At 46.4% G+C, this 27,155-nt stretch overlaps 1 protein-coding gene across 1 annotated transcript in view; it reads right to left on the bottom strand.

Annotated features, from left to right (window-relative positions):
* The window catches only part of TAF3 (TATA-box binding protein associated factor 3), a 181,823-nt gene extending 160,725 nt beyond the window's left edge, over window positions 1–21,098 (bottom strand). The window contains exons 1-2 of the mRNA XM_042944822.1: window positions 20,711–21,098; window positions 15,159–15,401 (exon numbers count right to left, since the gene is read on the bottom strand). Coding sequence (XP_042800756.1) covers window positions 15,159–15,401; window positions 20,711–20,876 — 409 coding nt within the window. The 5' untranslated portion in view covers window positions 20,877–21,098. The remainder of the gene's footprint in view (window positions 1–15,158; window positions 15,402–20,710) is intronic.
* Window positions 21,099–27,155: the final 6,057 nt, after the last annotated feature.

Raw genomic sequence — 27,155 nt, 5'->3', positions numbered from 1 at the left:
CTAAAATGAGATTCTCGGATACGTCTAAGGGTTAGAAAACGTTGATTCAAAGTTACTAAACGTAGATCCGTAAAACTAAAAGCGTTATCGCTAAAAACCAATGCAAGAGACACACAGAAGTGTGAAAGATCACGGCAGAGATCTGGCCCATACACACTGCATATCCGCGGGTGTCATTCTCTTCCCCTCAAAGCTAATGATCGGATGAAATGTCCAGTTAGGCTACGGCCTTCAGGGTCAGTGACTCCACGTCAGCCGGAACAAGCTCTCCCTGCAGCAGAACGTAGGGAAGCCCCCCAGGCAGAGGACAGCCGCGCCTACTCTCTGCCACAGCACTCCACACGCCCAGCCGGGATTCCCACGCTACACAGAACGAGGGTGGACGCCGTCACAAATGTGACTGCACTACAAGTGTTCTCTTTTTCTGGATATAATGGCGTGACCCCCATTTTGCTTGGCGCTGAGATCTTCAGGAAAGCGGGTTCGAAGATCTTATTGAAGACCTACCATAGGAGGTAACCTTTTTCTCATTCATTTGTAACAATCCAAAGTTGGCTACTATTCCCATTTTATAAATGTGGCCACCAGGAGAGAGGAAAAAGTGAGTAGGCAAGCTACATTTGGAAGTAAAAAAAAAAAAAAAAAAAGAATGGCTTCAAATTGTCATACTTCAATGAAATTCCAAGTTATGAATTTTTGGAAGTCAAATATCCCGTGACTAAAGTGAACATCAGGCATCACTGTACAAATGTATCTAACTTCAAGTCCCGAACAATAAACAAAAACTTAATGTTTAATCTTTTAATCAAAAAAACTAATGTTAAGTGTTTTCCAGCAATTTCTGTTCTAAGAACGCAAAGAACATTAATTCAGTATCCTACAAACACAGACAGGGTCATGGTTAAAAATACTCCCTGCATCTGACGTCAATGAAGGGGGAGCCTTTGTACCCCTAGTACGGTGCCTTACTTATGGTGGGAACTCCATAAGTAAACTAGAAATAATAACAGTAAGAAAGTAAATCTAGCCTTTTTTAAAGGAGGTGTATGCACAGCCCTTAACAACCAACAAAGTATGCCGTGTCTCAGGTTCATGACAGATTATGCAGTCTTGAACTCTACCCTATCCCTCTTTTTCAAAAATACATGGTTATGTTTGGCCATTGCCGGAGGGATATGAGATCCATTCTAAATTTTAACTCCTGATCAGGCCCTTCTGTTTAAGACCCGGATATCTGGATTTCCTACCCAGGCTCCCAAGTTGAACCCTTGGCTCCTCTCTCTATCATATTCTCCACAGTCTATCACCAAATCCCATCCATCCAATAGCTCTGGAATCTGCCCCTGCCTCTGCACCTCATGTTCACCAGCCAGAATTCAGGCCCCATCATATTTCCCTTGGATGGTTACAACGAGCTCATCAACAACACTCTTTTCCCACAGCCTCCTCTTTCTCGAGTCTACCCTTCTCACCGGAATTTACTGATCGAAATTGTCCCAGCTTGTCCCAGCTACTGAAAAATACCCATTGATTCCCTCATTCCTTATAGAATACTGGATAGATATCCCATATTATAATTTAAAATCCTACGTAGGGGCGGCTGGTGGCTCAGTCAGTTGGGCGTCTCACTTGGGCTCCGATCATGATCTCATGGTTCGTGAGTTTGAGCCCCGCGTTGGGCTCTGTGTTGACAGCTTGGAGTCTGGAGCCTGCTTCAGATTCTCTCTCTCTCTCTCTCTCTCTCTCTCTCTGCCCCTCCTCCACTCACACTCTGTCTCTCTCTTAAAAATAAACATTAAAAAAATTAAAAATAAAATTAAAAATAAAATCCTACGTAAATATTAGCCCAATCTTTCCTCCTCCACATAGATTGGAAGCTCTAGGAAGGAAAAGAAGGAAAAGAATCTTTCTTTTTCATTCACCTCTGTATCTCCAGAAATAAGCAACACGCCTGACATACAGGAGACTGTCCACAACTGCATGAAAAATGAAAAAGTGATTTTGATTCCCCTTTAGCACCAGTGACACAAGATCAGTATATAAGCCTGTAAATGAAGGAAATAGCTTTATTTCACTTTAACAGAAATAGGAAAGCCCTGGGGTGCCTGGGTGGCTCAGTCGGTTAAACATCAGACTCTTGGTTTCAGCTCAGGTCATGATCTTGGGGCTTTGGGAGTTTGAGCCCTGCATTGGACTCTGGGCTGACAGTGCAGAGCCTGCTTGGGATTCTCTCTCTCTCTCTGCCCCTCCCCCACTTGTGCTGTCTCTGTCTCTCTCAAAATAAGGAAACTTAAAAAAATTTAAAAAAAAAAGAAATAGGAAAGGTTTATGTACTTAGAGCAGGTAATTAGTTAAATAAAATGCAATTACTGCACTGTCCTGAGAAGATTCAAATTCAGGAAAGCAAGACAGAATAAATCCTAACTTGTAACTAAAGCATTAACTTTGGGGTCTCACACCAAGTCAGCCACGGAACATCTATAACCCTATGCCTGATGACCTCCCTTCCTTAACACACACACATACACACACACGCTAATGGGGGAAATTTTCCAAAAAATGTAACTATGGATAAGAGAGATGTTAAACTTCCGGAAATTTTTAAATCTAGGGGGAAAAAAAAAACACAAAATCTTTTTGTTGTTGTTGTTCTGCTTGCCTGCAAGGGGAAAATAGGAAGCAAATGTTAAAATACTTAATGTTTCGAAGACATCTTATATGATTATTTTGTTGATTTAGAAACATAAAAACTATTTTACTGTAATATTGGAAATGTATTCTTATTTTTACAAATCCAGACAGTTTACAGAAAAAAAAAAAAACTGAACAAGGGAAGAAAAATTTGACCATGTCCACTATAAATTATAGTCTATCATATCTGGGTATGATGGTACTTTTATTCTTTCTTGAAATGTAAATATGTCTATCTGAGGGATAATTTTACCGGTATGAATCCACAGCCAGAAATACCCATTATCTTTAAAAACCTACTTTAACCCGGGGCACCTTGGTGGCTCAGTCAGTTAAGCCTCTGACTTCAGCTCAGGTCATGATCTCATGGCTCCTGAGTTCAGGCCCCGCGTCGGGCTCTATGCTGACAGCTCAGAGCCTGGAGCCTGCTTCAGATTCTGCGTCTCCCTCTTTCTCTGACCCTCCCCACTCATACTCTGTCTCTGTCTCTCTCTCTCAAAAATAAACATTAAAAAATTTTTTTAAAAACCTACTTTAATCTTTATGCTGCAGATAAAAACCATTCCTAAGGGTAACAATAATAAGCAGGAAAAGTACCGTGAATAAAAAAATCAAATAAGATGTCATCAAAACATGATTTTTTCTCAAGTAACCAGGCTCAAGAGATCAATTTGAAAGGAAAAGAGAAGAAGTTGAAGAGTCACAAGACAAACGTTTCTGTTTTTATACCTATGTTCTGAGAACAATACCACGGTAATAGATTACGCTGAGACTAAGAAATCTGGGATGTGACTGTCATCTCTGCCACTTAACAGCTGGGTTACTCTGGACAAGCTACGTCTTGACACAGCTTCCCCATCATCCTGAAGAAACTTCCCTAAAGATGGCAGTAACTTTGTCCGCGTCCTGAATTTACCTCTCAGGCCTCGTCATAGGACTTGAGGTTCACGCGATAAAAGGCGGAATGCAGAATGAGTGTAGGGTTTAAAGAGGAAGCAAGACCGGTGTTAAGTTCTCGAGACCAGTAAAACCAATAACACATGAAGCATGAGGTAGAGGTACACGTTACATGGGCACCACAGGAGCGTGGCGAGGGAGGGGAGCTCGGAACCAGCCTGAGTAAAGATACGCAGGCCCACAGCTCCTTTTGGGAAATAAAAGCAAGTTTGTGATCCTGGAGACGAAAGCCTGAAGCTATCGGGGGGAGGAAACCACCATGCAAACCGGACAGAAGTCTGATTTCAGAGGCCTTACCTAGGTTTTCACCAAGAGACCTGTGATTTGAACGTCATGGGGAAGTCACCAAGTGTCAGCCCTTGACAACACTTCAGACACAACCCGCTGGCTCAGCTGCTGTAGAACCAAGGAGAACGAGCAACACAGTGCACCCAGTTAATGGCCCTGGATACACAGGATAAACCTGGCCCAGACCCCTGCCCTCCAGCCCTGCAAGGTGGCAGGGGAAAACAGCTGAGTGTTAAGGGAAGGGCCGTGGCCTACTTTTGGAGGACTTAGACGTGAGGCTGGACTTCGGGGCCAGAAGAAACTCCGCAAGCCCGTCCTCTAAGAAAACCGGCTTGACGATGGTGCCTCTCCACTTAGGAGTGTCCGACCCAAGCAGAGATTTCCAGGAACCACAGAAAGAAAGGCCAGGAGCGGGCAAGGAAGGGACATCTTATCCATCCACCTTCAATCCCAGTTCTCGTGTAGGACTCGACCCACGGGCGGTGCCCATAAGGACAGCACTGAACAAAGTCAGCTAAATCCTAATCCAGCTCTGCTCCCCATCCACGGTGTAACTTGAGGCGATGTAACTTAACGCACCCCTTTTTTGGGCTTTAATTTCTCCTCTGTAAAGTGGGAATGAAACTAGCATCTGCCGTTAGGGGCCATTTCAAGAAGAAATGAAATAATGCTTACGAATACATCATGGGATATCTAAGATAAATCATCTGAAGGCTGCCTTTATTTTTCTATTTTCAAATAAACACAAATATTAGTATTTTGGCATCTGAAAAACAGTACAAATGTCCTCATTAACTTTCTTCTATTCATTAAGTGATCCAAACTGTGAGAATAAACATCTTTCTCTACACGATTAAAATATTTTTTTAATGTTTATTTTTTTTATTTTTGAGACACAGGGAGACAGAGCACGAGTGGGGGAGGGTCAGAGAGAGGGAGACACAGAATCTGAAACAGGCTCGAGGCTCCGAGCTGTCAGCACAGAGCCCGATGCGGGGCTCGAACCCACGAACCGTGAGATCATGACCTGAGCCGAAGTCGGACGCATAACTGACTGAGCCACCCAGGCGCCCCCTCTACACGATTAAAGCTATTTTCACTTTGGATGCAATAAGCCATGGCTCCCCCATCGACATGACTGGTTCTCCTTGAGAAAAAGGGTTGTTCTCTGTGACCGTAAGAGGCAGGAAGCTGACAAAGTGTTTTATGCTGTGAAATAGACATACTTCTTGTTGAACAGTTTGTTGTGGAAGATAAGACCAGTTCAGACAAAAGATAAAGGTTTAAACAAAGGAATAAAATTAGCAGGACTGGTTATGGGAAATGAAGAAACAGAATGAGGGAAGGGGTCAAAGACACATTTCGAGCTTGAGTGAGTAGGTGTTAGACGTGCCACCAACAGAGAGCATACAAGCGTGGAGGCACCTGGCTGGCTCGGTCGGTTGAGCGTCCCACAGGCTCAGATGGTGATCTCACGGTTTGCGAGTTTGAGCCCCACGTCGGACTCGCTGCTGTCAGCGCAGAGCCCGCTTCGGGTCCTCTGGCCCCCCAGCCCTCCCTGCCCTTCCCCCACTCGCACTCTCAAAAATAAACATTTTTAAAAAATAGAGAGTACACATGTAGTAAGAGTGACATAACGTGTGCAGCCTTTGGCATAGTGATTTGAAGTGCCCGTGGGAAACGTGGAAACGGCCACCTGACAGCTGGATATAGAGTCTGAAAGGTGTAGAGTCTGAAAGGTGTAGAGTCTGAAAGGTGTAGTAGGGTACGAGTTTGGGGAGTCATCATACACAGCTGGTTGTCAAAACCATGAAAGTAGATTAGATCACACATTGAAACTATATAAAGTTAGAAGAGCAATAGGTCAAGAATAAAATTTTAGGAGCACCAACATCTTAGAGGTAGGGGAGCAACGTTAGATGAGCCCACGAAAGGCACAGAGACTGAATTAATAATGGAGCATTAAAGATATCTTGTCTCTGAAGAAAAGTAGTTTCAAGAAGTGCCCAACAGGTGATAAATTTCAGCAAAATAGGTTCAGCGAAGGGAATCCCGGGAAGAAAGTGGCAGGTGTGGCAACGTAGTTCTTGGATCTCCCCGAACTGTATAAAAATGCAGAAACATAACGAGGTAACAAAGTATACCCATCAACACCAACCCCCAAGAGCCACAAAGGCCAAGGAGTAGCTCTCCGTGCAGGTGGGCAAACGGTGAGAAGCAAAGGGGAGACTGGCCCAAAGGGGTGGTGCTCCCTGCAGGCCGGCCGCCTCACGTGAGACGAGTGGCCCAGAAGCTGCGATGGGTGTGACTGCTTCCAGGATGGGGACAGGTGGGGGGCGGGGGACAGGAGCCCAGGCAAGATCTGCAGAGGCTGCCGGAGGCTGGGCCCAGAGGTTTCAAATCCACCCCTTCACTGCTCCGTCCAGGACAGAGCCTGCAAGAAGAAACCTGCTAGGACCACACCACGACTGAGCAGAAAAGGAAGACTGGCATCACGGAAAAGAAAAGATCCAAATCAAAGCAGTTAAGAAAATCACAAGTCTCAGAAAGCAAGCTGCCTTTTCTGAGCACTTACACCCAACACCGGAAGAGGGAGCACTGGGGACTTCCTTCCCAACATTCAGAAAAACTACATTCACACGCCCCATTTCTATAAGAAAAAGGAGATTGAATCACCAAAACAACATCCCTACAGACGACGAAAGTTCACGAGAAACATCCTCAAAAACCAGACGAAAACACTTATCGTACTATTTTTAAATGGTCTAAAAGACATGAAAGAACATAAATCGAAATTAGAAAAACTAAGAAATGAGGTGACAGAATTCAAGAAAGTAGCTGTGTGGTCTGACAATGTGTATATGGTGCAATCGTAGGACTGCATGAGCAAAACAAACAGACAAACCCAAACTGGAACCTGTTTGGGTCATCATGAAAGAAAGTATTAGTGTCACCGCCATACGTGTCATCTAGGATACGGGAGAGGAATACTTTGGAATGTTCTGATTATATCCTCTTGTTTCTCCCTGGGAACCAGAGTACTAGTCATGGACAAGAGCATCTACTGACCTGACAGTAAAACACCCCATTGGCCTGACTTAGAGTTGCAAATATCTGCACGAACTCATGAGGCTCCCTCCCTGTTACCTGTCTATCCATATACACCAACACATTTATTTTTGAGTATACGTACTGCCTAGAAACAATGACCAGTAGTAACAAGTACTCCTAGTACCCAGATTATGGACTTGAAATGCCATTTCTCCCTGGAAAATGATCGCAACTGTGGGACAAGAGCATACAAGATAAGCCGAAAACACTGTGATACGCGAGGCTGCAAGGACGCTACTGAAGGCTACTGTGTCACGTGAGAAGGATTCAGAAGCCAGACTGCAGAAGCCGCCGCTGGCCAAAGATGGGACAATCGAGCTGCAATACGGGTAAGTCTTGGAAAGGAAGAAACCTACCAGATATGTTTAAAACTATGAGTTCATACTGATATTTAAAAAAAAATAACTCATCAGTCCTCTATGGATGATAAAGGGACCAATTCATTGTCTTGAAAACTGGGTATACAAAATGAAAGAGCATTTCACCTTCAAGCATTTACCTTCCTTGCCCTGGATGAGCTGTACCACCAAGTAACTAAACAGTGAATGAGGGAAAGGCTTCCCTCATGACGTTATTCTACCGAGAGAATGAAATAAAATGAAGTGATAGAATATTGCTACCTTGCAACTCCTAAGGGATTAATGCTCGCACCGGGCATCAGGCATCAACCAACGCTGCTAACATCAAGCAAGTGAAAACGAGGCGTTATCAGCCTCCTGGCGAAGGAGCGCAACGGTCCATGTATCTTGCCCAAAGTATTGAACCGGGGTCTGATTAATCCTCAGATTCTCGCTGCCAGTGTGCAAAAACACGCTGAACTGCGCTATGAGCACACGATCAGCAAAATCCACTGTGGGAAATCGCTCTGGTCAAATGACCCAGATTCCTCAACAAATAAATGAAATGGTAAGAAAAAGAAAGCGATTTGGCAGGGGCAAGGGTTGGGGGACCTGAAAGATGAAAAGAGACTGAAAAGGCACGTAACATTTTAGGAGGAGGGTGAAGCAATTAACCTAAAGGACCTAGGGACACACATTTCACGGATAAAACTAAAGACAAGCAGGAAGTAATGCCTACAAGGGTAGCCCAGTGGTCACTTCTGGGGGACGGACGAGGGACTGTGACTGCAGTTGGGCACACGGGGTTGGGAGGAGCTTCTGGGTAGTTGGCAGGGTTTCATGTCTTGAACTGGGACACGATTTATTTATTTATTTATTTTAATTTTTTTTTTTTTAACGTTTATTTATTTTTGAGACAGAGAGAGACAGAGCGTGAACAGGGGAAGGGCAGAGAGAGAGGGAGACACAGAATCCGAAACAGGCTCCAGGCTCTGAGCTGTCAGCACACAGCCCGATGCGGGGCTTGAACTCACAAACCGTGAGATCATGACCTGAGCCGAAGTCGGACGCTTAACTGACCAAGCCACCCAGGCGCCCCGAACTGGGACATGATTTAAAAGGTATTTGCCTTACAATCATTCATGAAGCTACCTCTCCCCCAAAAAAAGAGCAGGTAGGACAAACAATTTCATTTAGGTCAGGCATTTAGGTAGTAATTGGTGATCTCAGTGAGGGCTGTTTCAAGAAAGGGATGGGAGCAGAAGTCAGACCGCAGCAGCTTGAGAAATAAATGGTAGGTGTCAGACGCAGAATTTTGACTTAAGGAGTCACAACGTCTCGCGTGAAAAGATCTAGAAGGATTCATGCTTGTTAAACAAGATTACTCTTGGGAAACGGGAGTATAAGGAAAGTGAGCAGGACCTTTTATTCTAAACTTAATACACTTGGTTGGAGTGCCTGGGTGCCTCGGTTGGTTGAGCGCCTGACTCTCGATTTTGGCTCAGGTCACGATCTCACGGTTTATGGGTTTGGGCCCCGAGTCGGGCTCTGCGCTGGAGGAGCAGAGCCTGCTTGGGATTCTTCCTCTCCCCCCCCCACCCCCCACCTCTGTTCCACCCCTGCAAGCATGCACTCACTCTCTCTCTCTCTCTCTCTCTCAAAATAAATAAATAAACAAATAAACATTTTTTAAAAAACCCTTTAATATACTTGGGCAATAGTTAATTTTTCAACACATTTGTTACTTTTGTTAATTATTTTAAACTTGTAAACGTTATTTTTTAAAAGGACTTCATACTAAAACCAGGCACCTCTGGGGAAGAAGAGACACATCAAAAGGGCTCCAGATAATTTCTGCGGAAGAGTTTCATGGATGGAGATACTCCACCTTCAGGGAGGGGCGTATAACTCCCAACTCCTTATGTGTGGGCTGCACAGGGCAACTTCTTACCAAAGAGGACAGCATGGAAAGGGGGGAGAGAGTAACTTCAAGGGGAGAAACTGCACAGACACTACCTCGGCCAGGTGATCAAGGTCAACACTGACACTGATAAATCATGTCCACAGTGATACAGTGTAATGACAATGGAGTCTTCCTCTCCAAAACTAGTAACCCAGTCTGATCATGAGAAACACCTCGAATTCCAATAAAGGGGCATCCTATAGTATATCTGACTGGTACTCCTCGAAACGGTCAGGGTCATCGAAAACAGGGAAAATCTAAGAAAGTCACAGCCAACAAGAGCCAACAAGACATGACAATAAAATAATGGGCATCCCGGATGGGGGCCCTGGCACATAAAAAGGACGTTAGGTAAAAACTAAAGATAATGGATTTTAGTTAAGAATAATGTATCAATACCGGCTCATTGATTATAACAAACGTAGCACACTAACGTAAGAATAATAACAGGGGAGGGGCGCCTGGGTGGTCGCTTAAGTGTCTGACTCTCGATTTTGGCTCAGGTCATGATCTCACAGTTCACGGGATCAAGCCCTGCACTGGGCTCTGTGCTGACAGCGTGGAGCCTGCTTGGGACTCTCTCTCCCTCTCTCTCCCTACCCCTCCCCCACTCGCGTGTGCACACACATGCACACACACCCCCCAGTCAAGATAAATAAATAAATAAACATTAAAAAATAACAGGGGAAACTGGGTACAGGATATAAGGGAACTCTGTCCGTATCTTCTCAATTTTTAGGTAAATGTAAGACTATTCTAAAGAATAAAGTTGGGGCGCCTGGGTGGCTCAGTCGGTTAAGCGTCCGACTTCGGCTCAGGTCATGATCTCACGGTCCGTGAGTTCGAGCCCCGCGTCGGGCTCTGTGCTGACAGCTCAGAGCCTGGAGCCTGCTTCGGATTCTGTGTCTCCCTGTCTCTCTAACCCTCCCCTGTTCATGCTCTGTCTCTGTCTCAAAAATACATAAAAAACATTAAAAAAATTAAAAAAAAAAAAGAATAAAGTCAACTTAGAAATTTTTAAAAATAGAAACCTTAAAAGCGGCAACGGTATAGTATCTTTACCAAGTTTAAGTTCAGGTGGATACGTTTCTTGCCATAAGCAAAGCCCAGTAAATGGTTTCCATTTCTCCTGTCGTCACACAGGTATGCTGAATCCATCAACAGACCACCTAGAAGACTCTCGCAGACCAGCTGATCTGGTCACCGCACTCAGAACCCAACAACGACTCCGGCAGAAGATGCTATTTTCAGACGCTGCTCAGCACAACAGAACAGGGAGCAAAAAGTACCTTACTCATGTGAATCTGCAAATGTGTATGGCAAGCGGGGGAGAGAATGTTCTTGGATAAAACACAGGTACCGGCCATCAGAACTGTAACAGTCCAAGCGCAGTGTGCATTTAAAAAACATTTTCAAAGCGGTCTCATTTCTTTTTTTTTTTTTTAATTTTTTTTTTTTTAACGTTTATTTTATTTTTGAGACAGAGAGAGACAGAGCATGAACAGGGGAGGGTCAGAGAGACAGGGAGACACAGAATCTGAAACAGGCTCCAGGTTCTGAGCAGTCAGCACAGAGCCCGACGTGGGGCTCGAACCCACAAGCTGTGAGATCATGACCTGAGCCGAAGTCGGACGCTTAACCGACTGAGCCACCCAGGCGCCCCGAAAGCGGTCTCATTTCTAAACATCGAACTGGATACAGCAGGCAAAAACTCCCTCCGTACCATCTCCTCCTGCATCGTCTCCGTGCCACGGTCCACTCGCTCCTCAGCCAGGCATCCACCCCGGCCCAGCTCTCAGGTGTGCATTCCCTCGGCCCCTAAGCCCATGGTGAACGCTATTCTAGATTTATCCTGATTGCAGACTTACTTCACAAATGTGGGTCGCATTTCACCTGCAAACTGCTTAGGAGTCAGGAAGGTGAAATGGGAAGAGAGCTGCGTCACTGCTGCGTCTGTGTCTCATGTCCGATTCTATACAAATGACTCACAGAACCTGTCACTTAATCCTCGCGAGCGTCCACGAGGTAGATATTCCTAAGCCTATTTTACAGATGATGAACGGAAAGTTCCGAAAGGCACGGCGACCTGGTAAGACGATAAACTCAATGAGCAGCTGGGTGGCTCCCCGGGGCCCACGATGTCTGTACCAGCACCTGTCCCTACCCCTCACCAGGGCACCCCCGCCGCGGCAGGCAGACAAGACGCTCCAATGCTTCTCCGCCACGAGCCAAGTCGAAGGGTCAGTAAGTGGGTCGTCTCCTGACAGTACTTTGCTAATGATATCTTACGACCAAAGTCTGGCCCTGTCTGTGGCTCTCAAGGAAAACAAACAAGCTGGTGAACAAGCATTATCATCCCAGGTGTGATAATAACGATCCCACCCTCTGCACCGCGAACCAGAATACTAGGGGCTTTCTAACAGGCTGTACCCGTGGGGAAAAGAAAGATTTCAGATGGTAAATGATTTATTAAATTGACTTGGGAGGCTATATTAAAAAATGGTAACTCTAGGACTGCATTTTATATCCCTTCCCTGAACAGGAGGAAAAGGTTTGATAAGCATCTTATTGTCCTGCCTGTCACTTATTGCAACCTTACGAACCATATGCATACCTTATGAATCAGCAGTATTTCTGCTCCTTGGAGAATGTGTAATTGTTGTTAGCTGAAAAGGGAGTGTTCACGGCTTATGCTATTCCTTTTTAAAATGTTTATAATTTCTCTTGCCTAAAACTTCAAATGAAGTAAGATTCTCTTCTTGCTTCAAATGATCCAGAAGAGAAACTCAAAAATTTACTGCAGTAATTTCAGATCGAAGTCAGTATCTAACATCCCTAACCACGAATCTCCTTGTGTATCATTTGCATGCTATGAAAATAAAACAAGTGGGACTAAGTACTTAAGAGTTGACTGTTATCAAAGTTCTGAGCTTAATTTTCAGTAGTGAGCTTGATAGGACTTATTACATTATTAAAAATGACTCAGTAACTGTCTAAGTGAATAAATGCAGGTTATGCACGGACCAACGAAGAGCCTGAATCACGGATTAAGATAAATCAAACGTCCATCTGAGTCCACATTCTGTAAAAGGCCAGAAGAAACATTAAGCGATTTATTAAATAGGAGGTATAAGAGGAGACAGAAAGATACGTAAACCACAAAATGGATTTAGAAAGCTCCAAAAGGCACAGAGAAAATGGACGAGAATGTTTTAAACAGAGAAGATAGTAGCTCCTGTTCAGAAACAGGCCAGCTGAGAGTGCACGGAAGTCCTGGCTGGCCAACCTTACCACGGATCCCCTGGTATGAAATCCATGATCACCCATCGTCCAGACAACCGCTAAGTACCAGTTACTTAGGCCAGCGCCGCTCCGTTAGTCTCCTCCTGTGTGACACCTTAACTTCTCTCCCAGCGCTGGATTACTGTTCGTGTTTTCTGAGCACAATTCCAAAGTTTGTACTTCGTGTACTTCTTTTTTTTTTTTTTTTTTTTTTTTTTTTTTTTTTTTTTAATTTTTTTATTTATTTTTGGGACAGAGAGAGACAGAGCATGAACGGGGGAGGGACAGAGAAAGAGGGAGACACAGAATCGGAAACAGGCTCCAGGCTCTGAGCCATCAGCCCAGAGCCCGACGCGGGGCTCGAACTCACGGACCGTGAGATCGTGACCTGGCTGAAGTCGGCCGCTCAACCGACTGCGCCACCCAGGCGCCCCTGTACTTCGTGTACTTCTAAGTGGCCTTTCAGCTAGAAATTTCGGAGCCACTCAAAGATGACTCTTAAAGCACAAGAGGGCACATCGTGGATTAACAGCGCTGCTCTCACGAAGATGTCTAGGATGCTCAATCCATCACACTGAGTGACAACAGCAAAGAAGGAAATTCCAGGCCTCCTTGATATTCACATCTGGGAGTGAAAATGGAACCCTCTGCAATCCAGCTACTAACCGGGCCTCTGCCCAAGAAACCCTCTTTTGATAATGTTGATACTGAAATGCATTTGTTGTATTTTTAAAGTAAACAAATATATGCTTAGAGAAGTTGTAACAAATACAGGCTTCTAAGATCAAAGACGCTGCCATAGGGAATGAGGGGTTTACAAGGACAGACTTTCCACGGGGGTTATAAAGAGTAAGATTCAAATACAAATAAATTCAAAGGTGAGGAGGAGACAGAATCTTAAACAGTTACTGAGGGAAGTTGGGATGACTGAGATGCATGTGTAGATTGCCAAGTTCAAGATTTAACTCAGTTCGAGAACATTTATGGAAGGCACGCTTTGTGTGATACTGATTGCGGTGAAACGGATTCCTGCTTTCAGTGGGTATTAAATCCCCAAGACCATGGGGTGGAGACGTGCTAAGCTGACAAGCAAAGTCAACTACCCAAGCAACTCTTATCAGAAAACTATGACACCTCCCAGGGCGCCTGGCTGGCTCAGTCGGTTAAGCTTCCAATTCTTGATTTTGGCTCAGGTCACGACCTCACGGTTTGTGGGTTCGAGCCCGGGGAGGGGCTCTGTGGACAGAGCTGTCCGCTGTCTGAGGACAGCGAGGAGCCTGCCTGGGACTCTCTCTCTTCCCCTCTCTCTCTGCCCCTCCCCTGCTCGTGCTCTTTCTCTCCCTCTGGAAATAAACAAAAACTCTGAAAGAAAGAGACAGAAAGAGAGAAAGAGAGACAGAAAGAAAAGGAGAAAGAAAGAAAAGTATGATGCCTCCCTATCCAAATTTTCACACGGCCGCAGCTAGCAGCAAGCACAGCTACGGTGCTTCATTCTCGACACCTTTAATTACGGCGCCCGCGCTCGTCGGTAGGGCTGCCGCACCCAAGATCCAGAGTATGTGATGACGACGTACCAGCCCACGATAAATCTCTACAGTGGAGGGCCAGTTTTTGCCCAGTTCTTCAAATGAGGCAACGCTGACACACAGATTGTCAAACAGTTTAAAGCTAGCCCTGAAACAAACGGGGAACACTCCAGAACGCCATTGACGTGGAACAGGAGATTATGAGAAGTGAACTGTAAGAAAGTGGAACCTTAGGGCGTTGCTGGTGGCAGGTAAAACGGTACAAGTGTAAAGGTAAAAAGGGAATGAACTGCAACTTTCCCATTTTTACAAGAAAAAGTATTGCGCATCGATCGACCTGCACGAGACCACGAACTACTTAGGTATCTCTTCAGAACCTCAGTGAGCCTACACGATCAACGTGTAAAACCACGCAGGGGAAAAGGGGTTCTGCGATGATCAACTAGTCTGCCTCATTAGCTGTTACACTTTTTAATCAAAAATTTCATACGGCCAAACAACACACACCTCTACTCATCGTTTAAAAATGGAGCTAACGCTGCGCGACACTAGTGAATATTCACTCACTCACTGTTCCCAGTATCATCCGACTCACATTTACGAAAATGAGGCGAGGAAAAGAACCTCCTCAATTTTCCTTTACGTTGCAGAGGTTTTCTGACTTATTTAATACCCCGTTCCCATACACTGCATCTACCGAGAAGCTTCTCTCTGTGATCACATTCTGTTCTTCCCTACTTAAAATTTACGGAGGAAATAAACGCCTCATTAGACATAACCTTGCCCGCGCCATGGCTCTCCCTCATACCGCCAGTGCAAGTGTCTGTTGGCTTAAATGTCAGACCAATTTGTAAATAACCTTAAAATATTTTGACTACATTTCTAGAATTTATATGCTGGCATAGCATTTTATGGAATTCAGTCAGGAAAACTAAGAAGACTAAAAACCCATCAAGATAGTTAACAAATGTAGGAGTAAGAAACAAACAAGAAATCACAAACCTTCTTGTGAAGACACAATGGGTGGCATGTAATCAGGAATGTATTCTTTTCTTTCCTCTGCATCTTTACTTCCGGGTTGAGGAAATTGAAGTACATTGTTCTTACTGACAGGAAATGAAGGAATTTGATGTGGGAAAGTGACAGGTTCAATATTGTGAATATAGTCTTCTAGTTCATGAAGACTAACCCCCATAAGCTGGAAAGCTTCGCTGACATCATCCAAAATTGGGTCTGTCCGGCCATCTGGAACAAAGTCAAAAGCCATGCAAATTATTTCAAGAAAATTCCACGAGTATTGTTTTTTAAATATCAAGAAAAAGTATTACGTTAATATGTATCTCAGAGTCAAACACAATACATATATTTAAGAGTTTTTGGAAAGAATTTAATAGATTTTAAAGAAAACCTCATACTGTTTACAGATTGGAAAGGTGATTCCTAAAGTCAGCTTGAAATCTGATCTGACCGCCAGATAATTCATTCTACAGTCAGCTAGCACAGAATACATCATCAGAAGCAGTTGACGGGGGAACAGTGGCTGACAAAATGCAAATGCTCAGTAAATGTTACTATTACTATTTTTCCATCGAACAACTAGCACCCCGGGCCAAGGAGATGCCCATTACGCTTTCACCACTGTTCACTGATGCCTCTCTGGAACCCAGCACAGTGGCCGGCATATAGTTGGCGCACAGTAAGTATTTGTGGGATGAACTACCCTGGTTCCTCCCCTCCCATCCCGGGCGTCACTGTCTCCGGTTTCAGCGACCCGCAGTCCGAGCGGTCCGGAAGCAGATGCTGGTCCTCCTGACTTATCATCAGAAGGTCAGGAATAGGCCCACCCCTACTACAATACCTACGTCGTTCGCCTCACTGCGCCGCGTCACGGACGGATTTTATCAGCTCACATCACAAGAAGGGTGAGCACAGTACATTCAGATACTTTGAGAGACAGAAAAAGATCACTCATATAACGTTTGGTGCAATATACTGTTATAACTGTTCTAATTATTATTGGTTATTGTTGTTATTCTTTTAATGTGTCTAATTCATAAATTAAACTTCATCACAGATATGTAGGTACAGGAAAAAAAAAAACCCCAACATAGTATATGCATAGGGTTCCATACCATTCATGGTTTTAGGCATTCATGGTTTTAGGGGTCTTGGGATATATCCCCCGTGGAGGAGGGGAAACCACTGTTTGCCACTGAGTCAGGTTTTTAAATGCAAGAGAATTCACAGAAAACACTTATATCATAAAGATAATTTATATATACAATTTAAATGTCATTAGAAGACAAGATATAAAGTTCAGGTGAGGTTCACTTTACAAAAGTGGTTTATTTATTTATTTATTTTTACTGAAATCTATGATCACTTCAAACTCAGTATGTCTGAACTTAAATCATGCTGTAAAATGAAAGTAACCCAAAGTTCATAAAAACTTAGACACATGCTTGCTCGCGCCTACGAGAAAAGTTCTGGAAGGATATGTGTCCAACCATTAACAGTGGAAGGGGCTGAGCGCCGGGGCACAGGGGGAAGCGGGAGACTTTCCCTTCTGACCTCAAACACTTCTGTAGTCTCTGAATTCCGCTACAGGTAGGGGTTAGTTACTCCCATGATGCAGAAAACAGAAGGGATAAATAAAATCAACATTCATTCTTCCTCTTGACGACATGGTTAAGATGAGCTAACAGAATAGTCCTTCTATTCCTATGAAAAGCTTTCTTCTCCTCAGTCCAGAACAAAATGGACACCTTGAATTTGTCCATATGCTTCGCAATTTCAACCCAGGGCCTTTCGGTCCCCCCCCCCCCCCATTTTGGGCCACGGATTTCAGAACTTTTTCTGTATCTCTATTCCTACCATCGCTCTCATTCAGCTTCCAGTTCTCGTCATGGAGTCTCTCTTGCACCTTGCACTCAGGGAGAGCGCCATCTTCTTAAAAGACCGCTCTTACCACACTGTTTCCGTCCTCGGAAGCATGCGGTGCTTCCCACCAATGTCTTCATTCCCTCACCGTCCCTCCCAAAGCGGATTTCACTCCGCTGTCCATTTTCCGGTAACACCTTCCTAGTGAACCGGCGACACGTGTCAGGCTGGCCACCTCCCTGGCCCCCCCATCACACTCCATCCGACCTGGATGTCCCAGGTTATGCTCTTCTCTGGCCTGGGGTCCGCTCCACTCCAAATCTCAGCCTTCCCGGAAGTAATCCTGCCCCAGCCCACGGCCCACGCCCACCTCTCCTTCACCTCAGTCCCTTTGCATTCACTGCCCATACCAGGCAATTGGTGAGTGACGAGTGCTAGTCCCGAAGGGTCATTCTGAAATATTCAGCACCTACTTTCAGTGCACACGCACATACTTAATCCATACTACGATGCACGGAGAAACATCTGCCCTGCGTGCTTTCAGAAATCATTACCTTAGGGAAATCTTAAAATGCATCATTCGTTGAATTAAAGGCAACTTCCGATCCTTGCTGTAACTTGAGAGTCATTTTTTAAAAAGGAGCGAACGCCACCAGTTTGTTTTGTCCACAGTCTGCACCCCTGTCCCCACCTTGTGGGCAGGGGCTGTGCCTTAGGACATCCAGGTCTGTAACACAGCGCTCAGTTCTTAGTGGTCCTCAGTCAGTGTTGTCAAAAAGACAAAGAGGAGTTAAAGGATTTAAAGAATACAAGACTCCATAGTGGTAACTGGAGGACAAAATCTGAGTTTAAAACTCAGTATAGGAAAAAGAACCTAACAAAGTCTGTAACTAATAAATATACCAGGGATCAGCATTGCTAATAAGCCACAAAACCATGATGGAGGATAATGAACCTGATAGTCACATTCTCACCAGAAGCAAGGAAACTGACTACACAAACCGGGTAATTAGAAAAGGGGTTGACATTAACACAGGACAACGATTACTTGGTGACCGTGGAATACCTGGTTACTTACAACGCCAGCGCATGTTCTGGTTCTGTGTAGAAGGCAGGAAAGGCAGCTATGTATTCAGGGGATATTTTCATTACCCAAAAATACAGAACATCTGCCCTTATTTAGGGAACTTGGTAGCAAAAACTTAAGCTGGACTCCGCGTGACCGCAACAGTAGTCTCGCGGACCATGGAGAAGGGAGGGAGGGAAAAGAAGCGAAAGCCAGGAGGGTATTGTGCTGGCGGTGTATTGTCAAGACATGGGCGAAAGAGCGTTATTACTTCGCGGTTCCAAATTTAGATGAGAGGGATCAGTGAAATCAGGCATTCCCAAAATACATTACTTTGGAACTCAAAAAGTCAGGTGACTAAATAGCTATTATGGTAGTAGGTTATCAGTTCATTCACTTATTTCCTGGGTGCCTAGTAAATTATGGCACCATATTAGGTTAGAGAACACAGATGCAATAAATTTGTCGCCTGGGGAGAGGAAAGGAAAGGGAGAGAGAGAGAGAGAGAGAGAGAGAGAGAGAGAGAGAGACATGAATGATTACAAAGCAAGATGTTAACACACCGGAGTATGCACAGAATTATGGGAGCAGATGACATGAGTTTCTTAAATCATGAGTGAGTCTCAAAACACAAGTAGTACTACTGGGGGCCAGAGGCGGGGGGTGAAGGACACTCTAGGAAGCCGCACGCGTCTATATAGGAACTGATAGCTTAAAACGGTTTTGGATGAGGCCGGTGGCTCAGCACGGTTGAGATTAGGATAGCAGCAGATGAGAAAAAGCTGGCTCACAGACAAAACCACGTGCTGCTGAAGAGTTTTATTGGATTTTCAGCCTGTAACCGATGGAGTACCAATTAAAATATATATATATTTTTTTAACGTTTATTTATTTTTGAGACAGAGAGAGACAGAGCATGAACGGGGGAGGGTCAGAGTAGAGAGGGAGACACAGAATCGGAAACAGGCTCCAGGCTCCGAGCCGTCAGCACAGAGCCCGACGCGGGGCTTGAACTCACGGACCGTGAGATCATGACCTGAGCCGAAGTCGGACGCTTAACCAACTGAGCCACCCAGGCGCCCCGTAATGTTTATTTTTGAGACAGAGAGAGACAGAGCATGAGCAGGGGAGGGGCAGAGAGAGAGGGAGACACAGAATCTGAAACAGGCTCCAGGCTCTGAGCCGTCGGCACAGAGCCCGACGCGGGGCTCGAACTCACATACCGCGAGATCGTGACCTGAGCCGAAGTCGGACGCCCAACCGACGGAGCCACCCAGGCGCCCCACCAATTAAAATATTTTTAAGAATGACACGCGTAGGAGCGCCTGGGTGGCTCCGTCGGTTAAGCGGCCGACTTCCGCTCAAGTCATGATCTCCCGGTCCGTGAGTTCGAGCCCCGCGTCGGGCTCTGTGCTGATGGCTCGGAGCCTGGAGCCTGTTTCCGATTCTGCGTCTCCCTCTCTCTGCCCCTCCCCCGTTCATGCTCTGTCTCTCCCTGTCTCAAAAATAAATAAAACATTAAAAAAAAAATTAAAAAAAAAAATGACACGTGCAGATGTGTGTTGGGGACGGCTTGTTGCGGTCGTACCGTGGAAGCTGGAATGGAATCTGGGGCCTAAGAAGCAAAGCGTGTCTGCGGGTCTCAATCCTCCAGTCTCAGAAGGAACCACCTTGAGAAAGCACAACATCCCAGGGAACGCGTGACTCAGTTCTCCAGGTTACCACTTCGGGCAATGACCTGAAAATGAAGTGGCTGGTACTTCCCCCTACACACACACTTCATTTCACATCAGTGAGATGTGGTTTCTGTTAAATACTCCGAATTATTAAACGCCATCAGCTATAAATCCTGCCACTCACTTAAAAAATAAATAAATAAATAAACACTGCAGCCCAGACTATCTGGGGACCCTTGTCAATCGCCTGCGTTCCCTCTACCCCACTTGGATAACCACTGACCTAAAAACATAAAGGAGGAAATCGATGAGTAACGGAGAAGTGAGTGAAAGTTAATCGAAGTGAAACTGACAAAGGTGGCCTTGGGAAAGCGAGCGCAGAGATGCTCTCTACGAAACGGGCAGATACCGAAAGGAGAGGCAGTGTCCCCAACGGAGCAGAGCTGTCAACGAGTATGTGTTGTTACGAGCTGAAGAATGGCTAGCCTTGTAAGAAACGGCCGGTAGACGGAGCGCCTGTGACAACTAGTTGTAGTAGTTTGCGGGCAAGGGAGGAGAAGGACCAAAGTAAAGGAGGCTGCGAGGCATTCTGGAGGTGGCTCTACACGCAGCAAAAACGAGACGGTGAGGAAAAGACCGCTGCTGGTTTCCGACCAGAGAGGAGGTGAGGGAGGGCGTGGAGCTGAGAGCGGGGACAGGGGTCCCGGCTGGAGGCGGGAAGTTAGTGGAGGAGGGAGAGGCACCACAGCGATGACTGGAGTTTCCAGGGGGCAGCGGAACCCGAGGGGCGTCAGAGGCCGAGAAAACACCCGATCTCGGGGTAGGGGGACAAGCACGAACATCTCGGAGACGCTGAGATAGAGAAGGGAAGACCGGAGGTGTCACTCGTGACTGGCCAGAGGCAGCCCTCCCGCACCCAGCCCGGTACTCACACAGCTCAGAGTACCGATGGCAGCCCCGTCCCAACTGCTGCAGATAGCGCTGCAGCACGTCCGTGAGGAGGTGGCAGGCGCTGAGTTGCACCGAGTCCCAGCCCAGCGCCTGGCAGATCTGCGCCACCGAGACCCTCAACAACGACCTGGAGTAACTCTCGCACATCCCGCTCCGTGGACTCCACCGCAGCCCTTGCTGCCACTCTCTCCACCCCCACCGCCTAACCTTAGCAGAGCCCTCGATTCATCCTCTAGGGCCCCCGCGGCGGGGAAATCGTCCCCCCGACCCCTGGCGACCACCTCAAAGCGCCAGCAGCACGGAGCGCGCCAGCCTGAGAGCCGCCATTTTGGACTCGCTCCGCCTCCCGCTGGACGGTCGCCGGGGCGAGGCAGCACTAGTCGAACGCTGAGCGCGCCAATGAGGAAGCTCCGCCCTGTTGGAGCAGAGCGATGGTGTCGGGAGCGACTGTCGGGCCTGGGAGGATGCAGGAAACGGCTCGTGCTGAGCGCAGGTGGAGGAGGCGCCCGAGGAGGCAGGTGCTTGGGGCCTTCCCGGGTGGGCTCGCTTGGAGGGGAAGGGAGAGGGGACAGTCAGTGGTTTAGGGGCGAAAGAGGTACTCAGGATAGGAAATTGAAATCCGAGTGTTAGAGAGAAGTGGGAACCCGAGAGGTTGTGAGTGCAGCAGGGGCGGGATTTGGAGCGTGGGAACTGAAGTGCTCCCCCAAATGCAGATCTGATCCGATCTGATCTTGCCTGTGCTGATGCTTACCACTGTACAGGCGAAATGAAGTCCCTGCTGCTCGGAGATTAGAGTCAGGCGAGCGAGACTCTAGCGTCGGTGCAAAATTTAGGAGAGCACCAGAAAACTGAAGATCAGTCATTATTTTAATATAGTATTTTTTAAAAAGCCAAACGACTGCCCCCCCCCCCGAATTCCTGCATCACTCGCCTCATTCTCATCCCACCCCTGGGTCCAGTACAACTCAGTTGCCTACACAGTCTGAACAAGTACCTTAAATCGATGAAGCAGAGATTGGGGGAGACATTGGGGGAATTGTTGCCTACCCCAGACCCTTCTCTCAGCCCCAGCCAAGTGTTTGCCCTATCTCTTCAAATTGCCACAAATCGGGACTTTGTGATAAATATCTCGAGTTGTAAATGTTAGGTATACGTGTCTGAAGTTTTAATTTGCAAGCCAAACGAATCCCACAGTGAAGCCAGATTCAGCCTGTGGGTAGCCAATTGTAATGGCTGATCCAATGGCCTCTTAAATATGCCCTTTTGTGCTCCCCACCCACTTCAAGCTTCTGGAGTGTTCCTTCCTCCCTTCCCCTCATCTCCTCTGTATTTCTCTGTGAGTTTCTTTATTCTTATACCTGGCACAGTGGATTTAGTATTTGAGTTTATGCACCTTTCCCAATAAATTGTGTTTCTGAGTGGTTCTACATTCTCCCTACGGGGAATATTCCAGAACTTTGAACATAATGGATACTCGATTTTTAAAAGTCTTGAAAACACAGTCGAGCCAAAAATGTGGTGCTTCAGCCAAATGACAGTTCTGCAGAGAACTGCTCGGTGGCAGGGTGCCTATAATACCTTTTCACCGACACTTGCGTCTTCAAGATTATCAGGGACCTTTTGGATACTAACTCTATGGGACACTTTGAAGTCCCATACTTGGCTTGACGGCCTTACTTGACCATTTTGTAGCCATTTGATAGTGTTGGACACTACTTTAATTTTGAAACTCTCTTCTACCTTGGATTTCACAACACCTTGCTCTCTTGCTGACCCTCCAGAAGTATTGAAATTCTGGATACTCCTCTACATCTCTGTGTTAAGACCCCTCTTCATTTGCCTGTGTGTGTGTGTGTGTGTGTGTGTGTGTGTGTGTGTGTTCAACTCCTTAATCTTTTATTTCAGAAAATTTCAAACTATAGAAAAGTCTAAGCACAGGTATATACTTCACCTAGAGTCATCAGTTGTTAATGTTTTGTTACATTCACTATATACAGGTACACACATGCTTTTCTTTTTTCAGAACAGTTTGAAAATAAGTTGCAAACATCATCACACTCAATCCAGAAACACTTCAGCTTTTATCTCTGCAAGGCAAGGACATTCCCCTACATACCCATATGTCACAGGTTCAGTGCTTCAGGAAGTCATTTCTGAGTGGAGGTCAGCTGGCAGGTTTATTAAGGAGTGCTCCTGGGATCACCCCCTGTGCAAGGGGAGGGGATTGCAATCACGTTCAGGGAGACCTGGGCCAATCCCAGGGGAATTCTAACGCTGGGTTGGTGTTTCAGATCTGTCATGAGTTGGCACAAGGGGGCTGGGTCTTCACGTTACCATGTTGATAAGTTATTGTATGAGGGCTGCCCCGAAAAGGGTGTGTGATCTTGGGCAAACGTGTTCTCTCCTGAGGCAATTCAGGGAAATATCAAGTCCTTCATTCCTGCGGGGATCCGAGCAGCACATAAGATTCAGTCCTGTCTTGTCCTAGTATGTTCGGGCTACCATAACAAAATACTACAAGGTGGGTAACTTACAAACAACGGAAATTGATTTCTCACAGTTCTAGAGGCTGCAAGTCTGAGCTCAGGGTGCAGGCACGGTTCTCTTCTGGGTGGCGGACTTGTGGGATCCTTCCAAGGTGGCCGGGGCAGGGGAGCTCTGTGGATCTCGTTTATGATTGCACTAATCCCATTCCGGAGGGCTTCACCGTCGTGACCTCATCACCTCCTAAACGCCCCACCTTCTGACACCATAATGAGCGTAACGATATCCAGTGTGTGAGCCTGGGGGCAGCACAAACATTCAGGCCGTAGCCACTTTGTGCTGGGAGATCCACTTCTTGGTGTAAGCGTGAGGAAGTCCCCCGGGGTACCAGAAGGCCTCTTTTCCTAGGAAGAACGTAAAAGAGGAAGGACGGAAGGCAAGTCACAGCCCCTACTGCCACAGCAGTGCCCCGTGGTACTTACCGATGTCCTCCTCTACCGTCTGTTCTCCATTCTCATGCCTTCAGCTGACGCCACTCCTGGACTTGGCTTTCCTCGCGGCATGACCCAGACCGTCATCTGCAAGAGGTCTGAGCCCCTTGTTTCCACGCTCTTTTCAGACAGTGCCTGCTTAACCTGTCCGTGGCCCATCGACACTGGGCAAGAGGGAGTACCGAGAGGCACCCAACCAGACCACTTGGGTGCCAAACATTCCTCCTTGCTGCCCACCGTGTGCCTGCAGCGTGGCCTCCTGATGACCAGGGTCAGTCACTCTTACCTGCACGACTTCTCTCTCTGCGTGCCGGCCCCTCCGTCGCTCAAGTGCCCGGCTGGCAACTGTAGCTAATATTTCGGTGGGACTCCTGCTGTGTCCCATGGTGAGGGCATGCCCCCTTTTACAAATTAGAACTATCAACCTGGAGCAGCCAGAGTTGCAGGGACAAGAACAGTTTCCCAGGTGGGTCACTGAAAGAGTTTTATTTGTAGGGGCCAAACTGTCAAAATGATGCATGGAGTTAACAATGGAGGTCACTGGCCCTGCATTCTTTCGGGGCCTTAAGGATGCCACTGATTTCTGCCATCCCCTTCCCCCGGAGCCGCAGGGCCAATCTCAAAAGCTTGCTTCAGCCTTCCCGCTACCACAGTTGTGACACCACAGGCCAAGGAACCGATGTGGAGGTTGTGCCCACCTCCCTTGACGTCTAATCTAACTACACATTGAAGAATCAGGGAATTGACCGTTGATGGGGTCCATCAACCCCGGGACCCGATACTTCATTTATTATTGGGCCTCGTCTGCCCCCACTCTGACAGAGGCCCACAGTGACTCTGCATCTCCTGGTTTCGGCCTCGGCTCAGTCCCCACGTTCAGCAGTCCTCAAAAGGTTTGAGCATTCCCTTTCTCCAGCAGACAGTTCCTTGCGTAAATGGCTGTCGGTTCCTTTGCGGGAGGGGTCGGGGAATCCTCATCCTCTCCATTTGGTGTTGGCAGGGTTTTGCCTCCCGCAGACTCCACAGTCTCAGGCTGAAAACGGCCTCCGTTCCAGACGTTGGCCAAGGAATCATGGCTGCTCTTCAGGGCGACTGTCCTCAGCCACCTGATTATCTATCCGTGAATTCCTTTGATGGTACAGATTGAGGACTAACCCACCGGGGCTGCCCATCTGTTTCACCCACCGGTGTTCTGTGAACCATCTCTAAGGCTCACCAGGTGAACCTTCCTCCCCGACCCCTCGACTCGTTCACAATATGCATAAGCACAGCCCTGTTGTGTCCACATTGCTTGAATATCTGAACACCGATACATCATACCAGCTTGTTTCTACTTTATGCCCCCCCCAGTTCGCTGCTGGCAAGAGTTTTACAACCTGCGCGTCCCCAAACTACCTACTTTGTGCCAGGGGCTTTTCGTGCTCCAGCTGCTATCAGTGCGGAGGTCTTCGTGGCCAGCCGGCTGGCCGATCCAGCTCCTAACTCCTGTCTTGGTATCCCCTCCCCCAACCCCTTCCAGTACAAACTGCCCCAAGTGGGACTTTCCAGGAAGCAGCCACCGAGGTGCAGATTGCTCTGTAGGAGTGCTCTTGGGATCGGGACCTGGGAGGGGAAGAAGGTAGGGTTGGGGGAAGAGAGACATTGTCTGAGTTCAGGCAAGGCGGACTGGCTTTGTACTCCCACACTGAGCGGGCACTGGGTGTGGGCCGCCCAGGAGGGAGGGGGCTGTGACCTTGGGCAGGGCAGTCTCTGGCTGAGGCAATTCCAAAGAGGGTTAAGTCATTGAGGATGGTGTTCCAGAAGCTGGGGGAACACATCCCTTAGTCCTGCTGGGGGGTCTGGGGGGGAGGGGCATCGCACCTTGCATTACATCACGTTCCCATTGTCACACGCAAAGAAACTCCTAGTATTAGTATCGAGTGCATATCGAGACCTTCCCATGGTCCCCAAATGCCTTTCCTAGCTTTTTTTTAGTCCAGAAACTAATTAAGAATCACTCATTGCATTTTGTTGTCATCTCTAAAGTCTTTTTCAATAAGAGCAGTCCCCCACTTGTCTGTACGACTTTCATTTATTTATTTATTATTATTTTTTTGGTCTTTTTGACAACATTTTTGCAAAGTCTAGGACTTTTTTTTTGGACGGTTATTTTATAGAATGTCTTGCAGTGTTTGGTTGTTTTCTCACCCGATTACATTCAAGGTAAACCTTTTTGGCAACAATATTCCTCCGCAGGTGATCTGTACTTTCTGCCCTGGTAACAGCAAGGGTCATTTTGTGCCATCACAAGTGACAAAGTCTGGTCATTTGTAAAGGTAGTATCTACCAGTCTCTCCATTGTAAGACATCTTTTTTTTTTTTTTTTAAACTTTGAGATTAATAAGTAATCTATAAGGTGATACTTTGAGACTGTTTGAATAGCCTACTTCTCCACCTTTCACTGCTTTGTTATACAAAGCGGTGATTTCTCTGTAAGTTTCCCTCATTTTTTCTAGTACAGTATTAGGATGTGCTGAGAGACTGATTTGTATTCACTGAGTTAGAATCTCTTAACCATTATTATTCTCTGCTGCTTAAATTGTCCCATGTTTGGCCAGCAGAGGCCGGGTTCAGGCCACTTGCTGTGTCCTTTTAGCACGCCCCTGTCATTCATCGGGGGTTTCCTTACTTCGTGGCACGAGTTTCCAGGCTCACCTGACGCTTTTCCCAGCCCTAGACTTGGAATCAGTCATCTCTCTAAGGGGCTCTGGTTCTTCTTAGTGATGAACAGTATTTAGAAACCAAGATACGGGTTCTACATGACCTTCATTACTACAGGGGATGTCATTGCTTCAGGGGCCCTTTAGTGGAGAAAACCAGAAAATACGAGTATTTCCAAAGTCTTAAGTCCTTGCTGATGCCTCTGATTCAAATCCCTAACTACATATTCCTTACCTCCTTCCCAGCTCACGTGTCTCCCTCCTCCCCAAGTGAGACAGTGGTTACAATTGTATCAAATGTTTGCTTTCTCCTCTAATGCCTTTGCCTACTTTTTAAGTATTTGTCCTCTTTTTATATGATTCACCCCATTGATTTTCATGGTTATATAAAAGGGTGACTCCCCAATATAAGTTTATCCCAAATCTTTCCCGAGTTTCAGACTAGTGTAACTCACTGCATCTAATCTCCATTTGGATCTCCCACATACAACTCAAATTTAATTAACGTTTGATAGATGCCCCCAGCTCAACTCCTCCTTCCCTCTGTCCTTGGCCGTGCACTTCAGAAGGGCGGCTTCTACCCTCATCCCATTCACTGATAAATGCCCCACAGATGGCATAGTATCTAGCAGGTAGTCAGTGCTGGGTGAATAAATGCCTTCTGAACAATTCATCGTGCGACAGTGGATATAGAATTAGAGCATAACTCTGTGTTTATACTAAAAATCCCTGCATTATATACACTTGAAGAC

This window comes from Panthera leo, chromosome B4 (genome assembly GCF_018350215.1).
Source record: "Panthera leo isolate Ple1 chromosome B4, P.leo_Ple1_pat1.1, whole genome shotgun sequence".
NCBI lineage: Eukaryota > Metazoa > Chordata > Mammalia > Carnivora > Felidae > Panthera > Panthera leo.
This window is presented reverse-complemented; position numbering and strand designations above follow the sequence as displayed.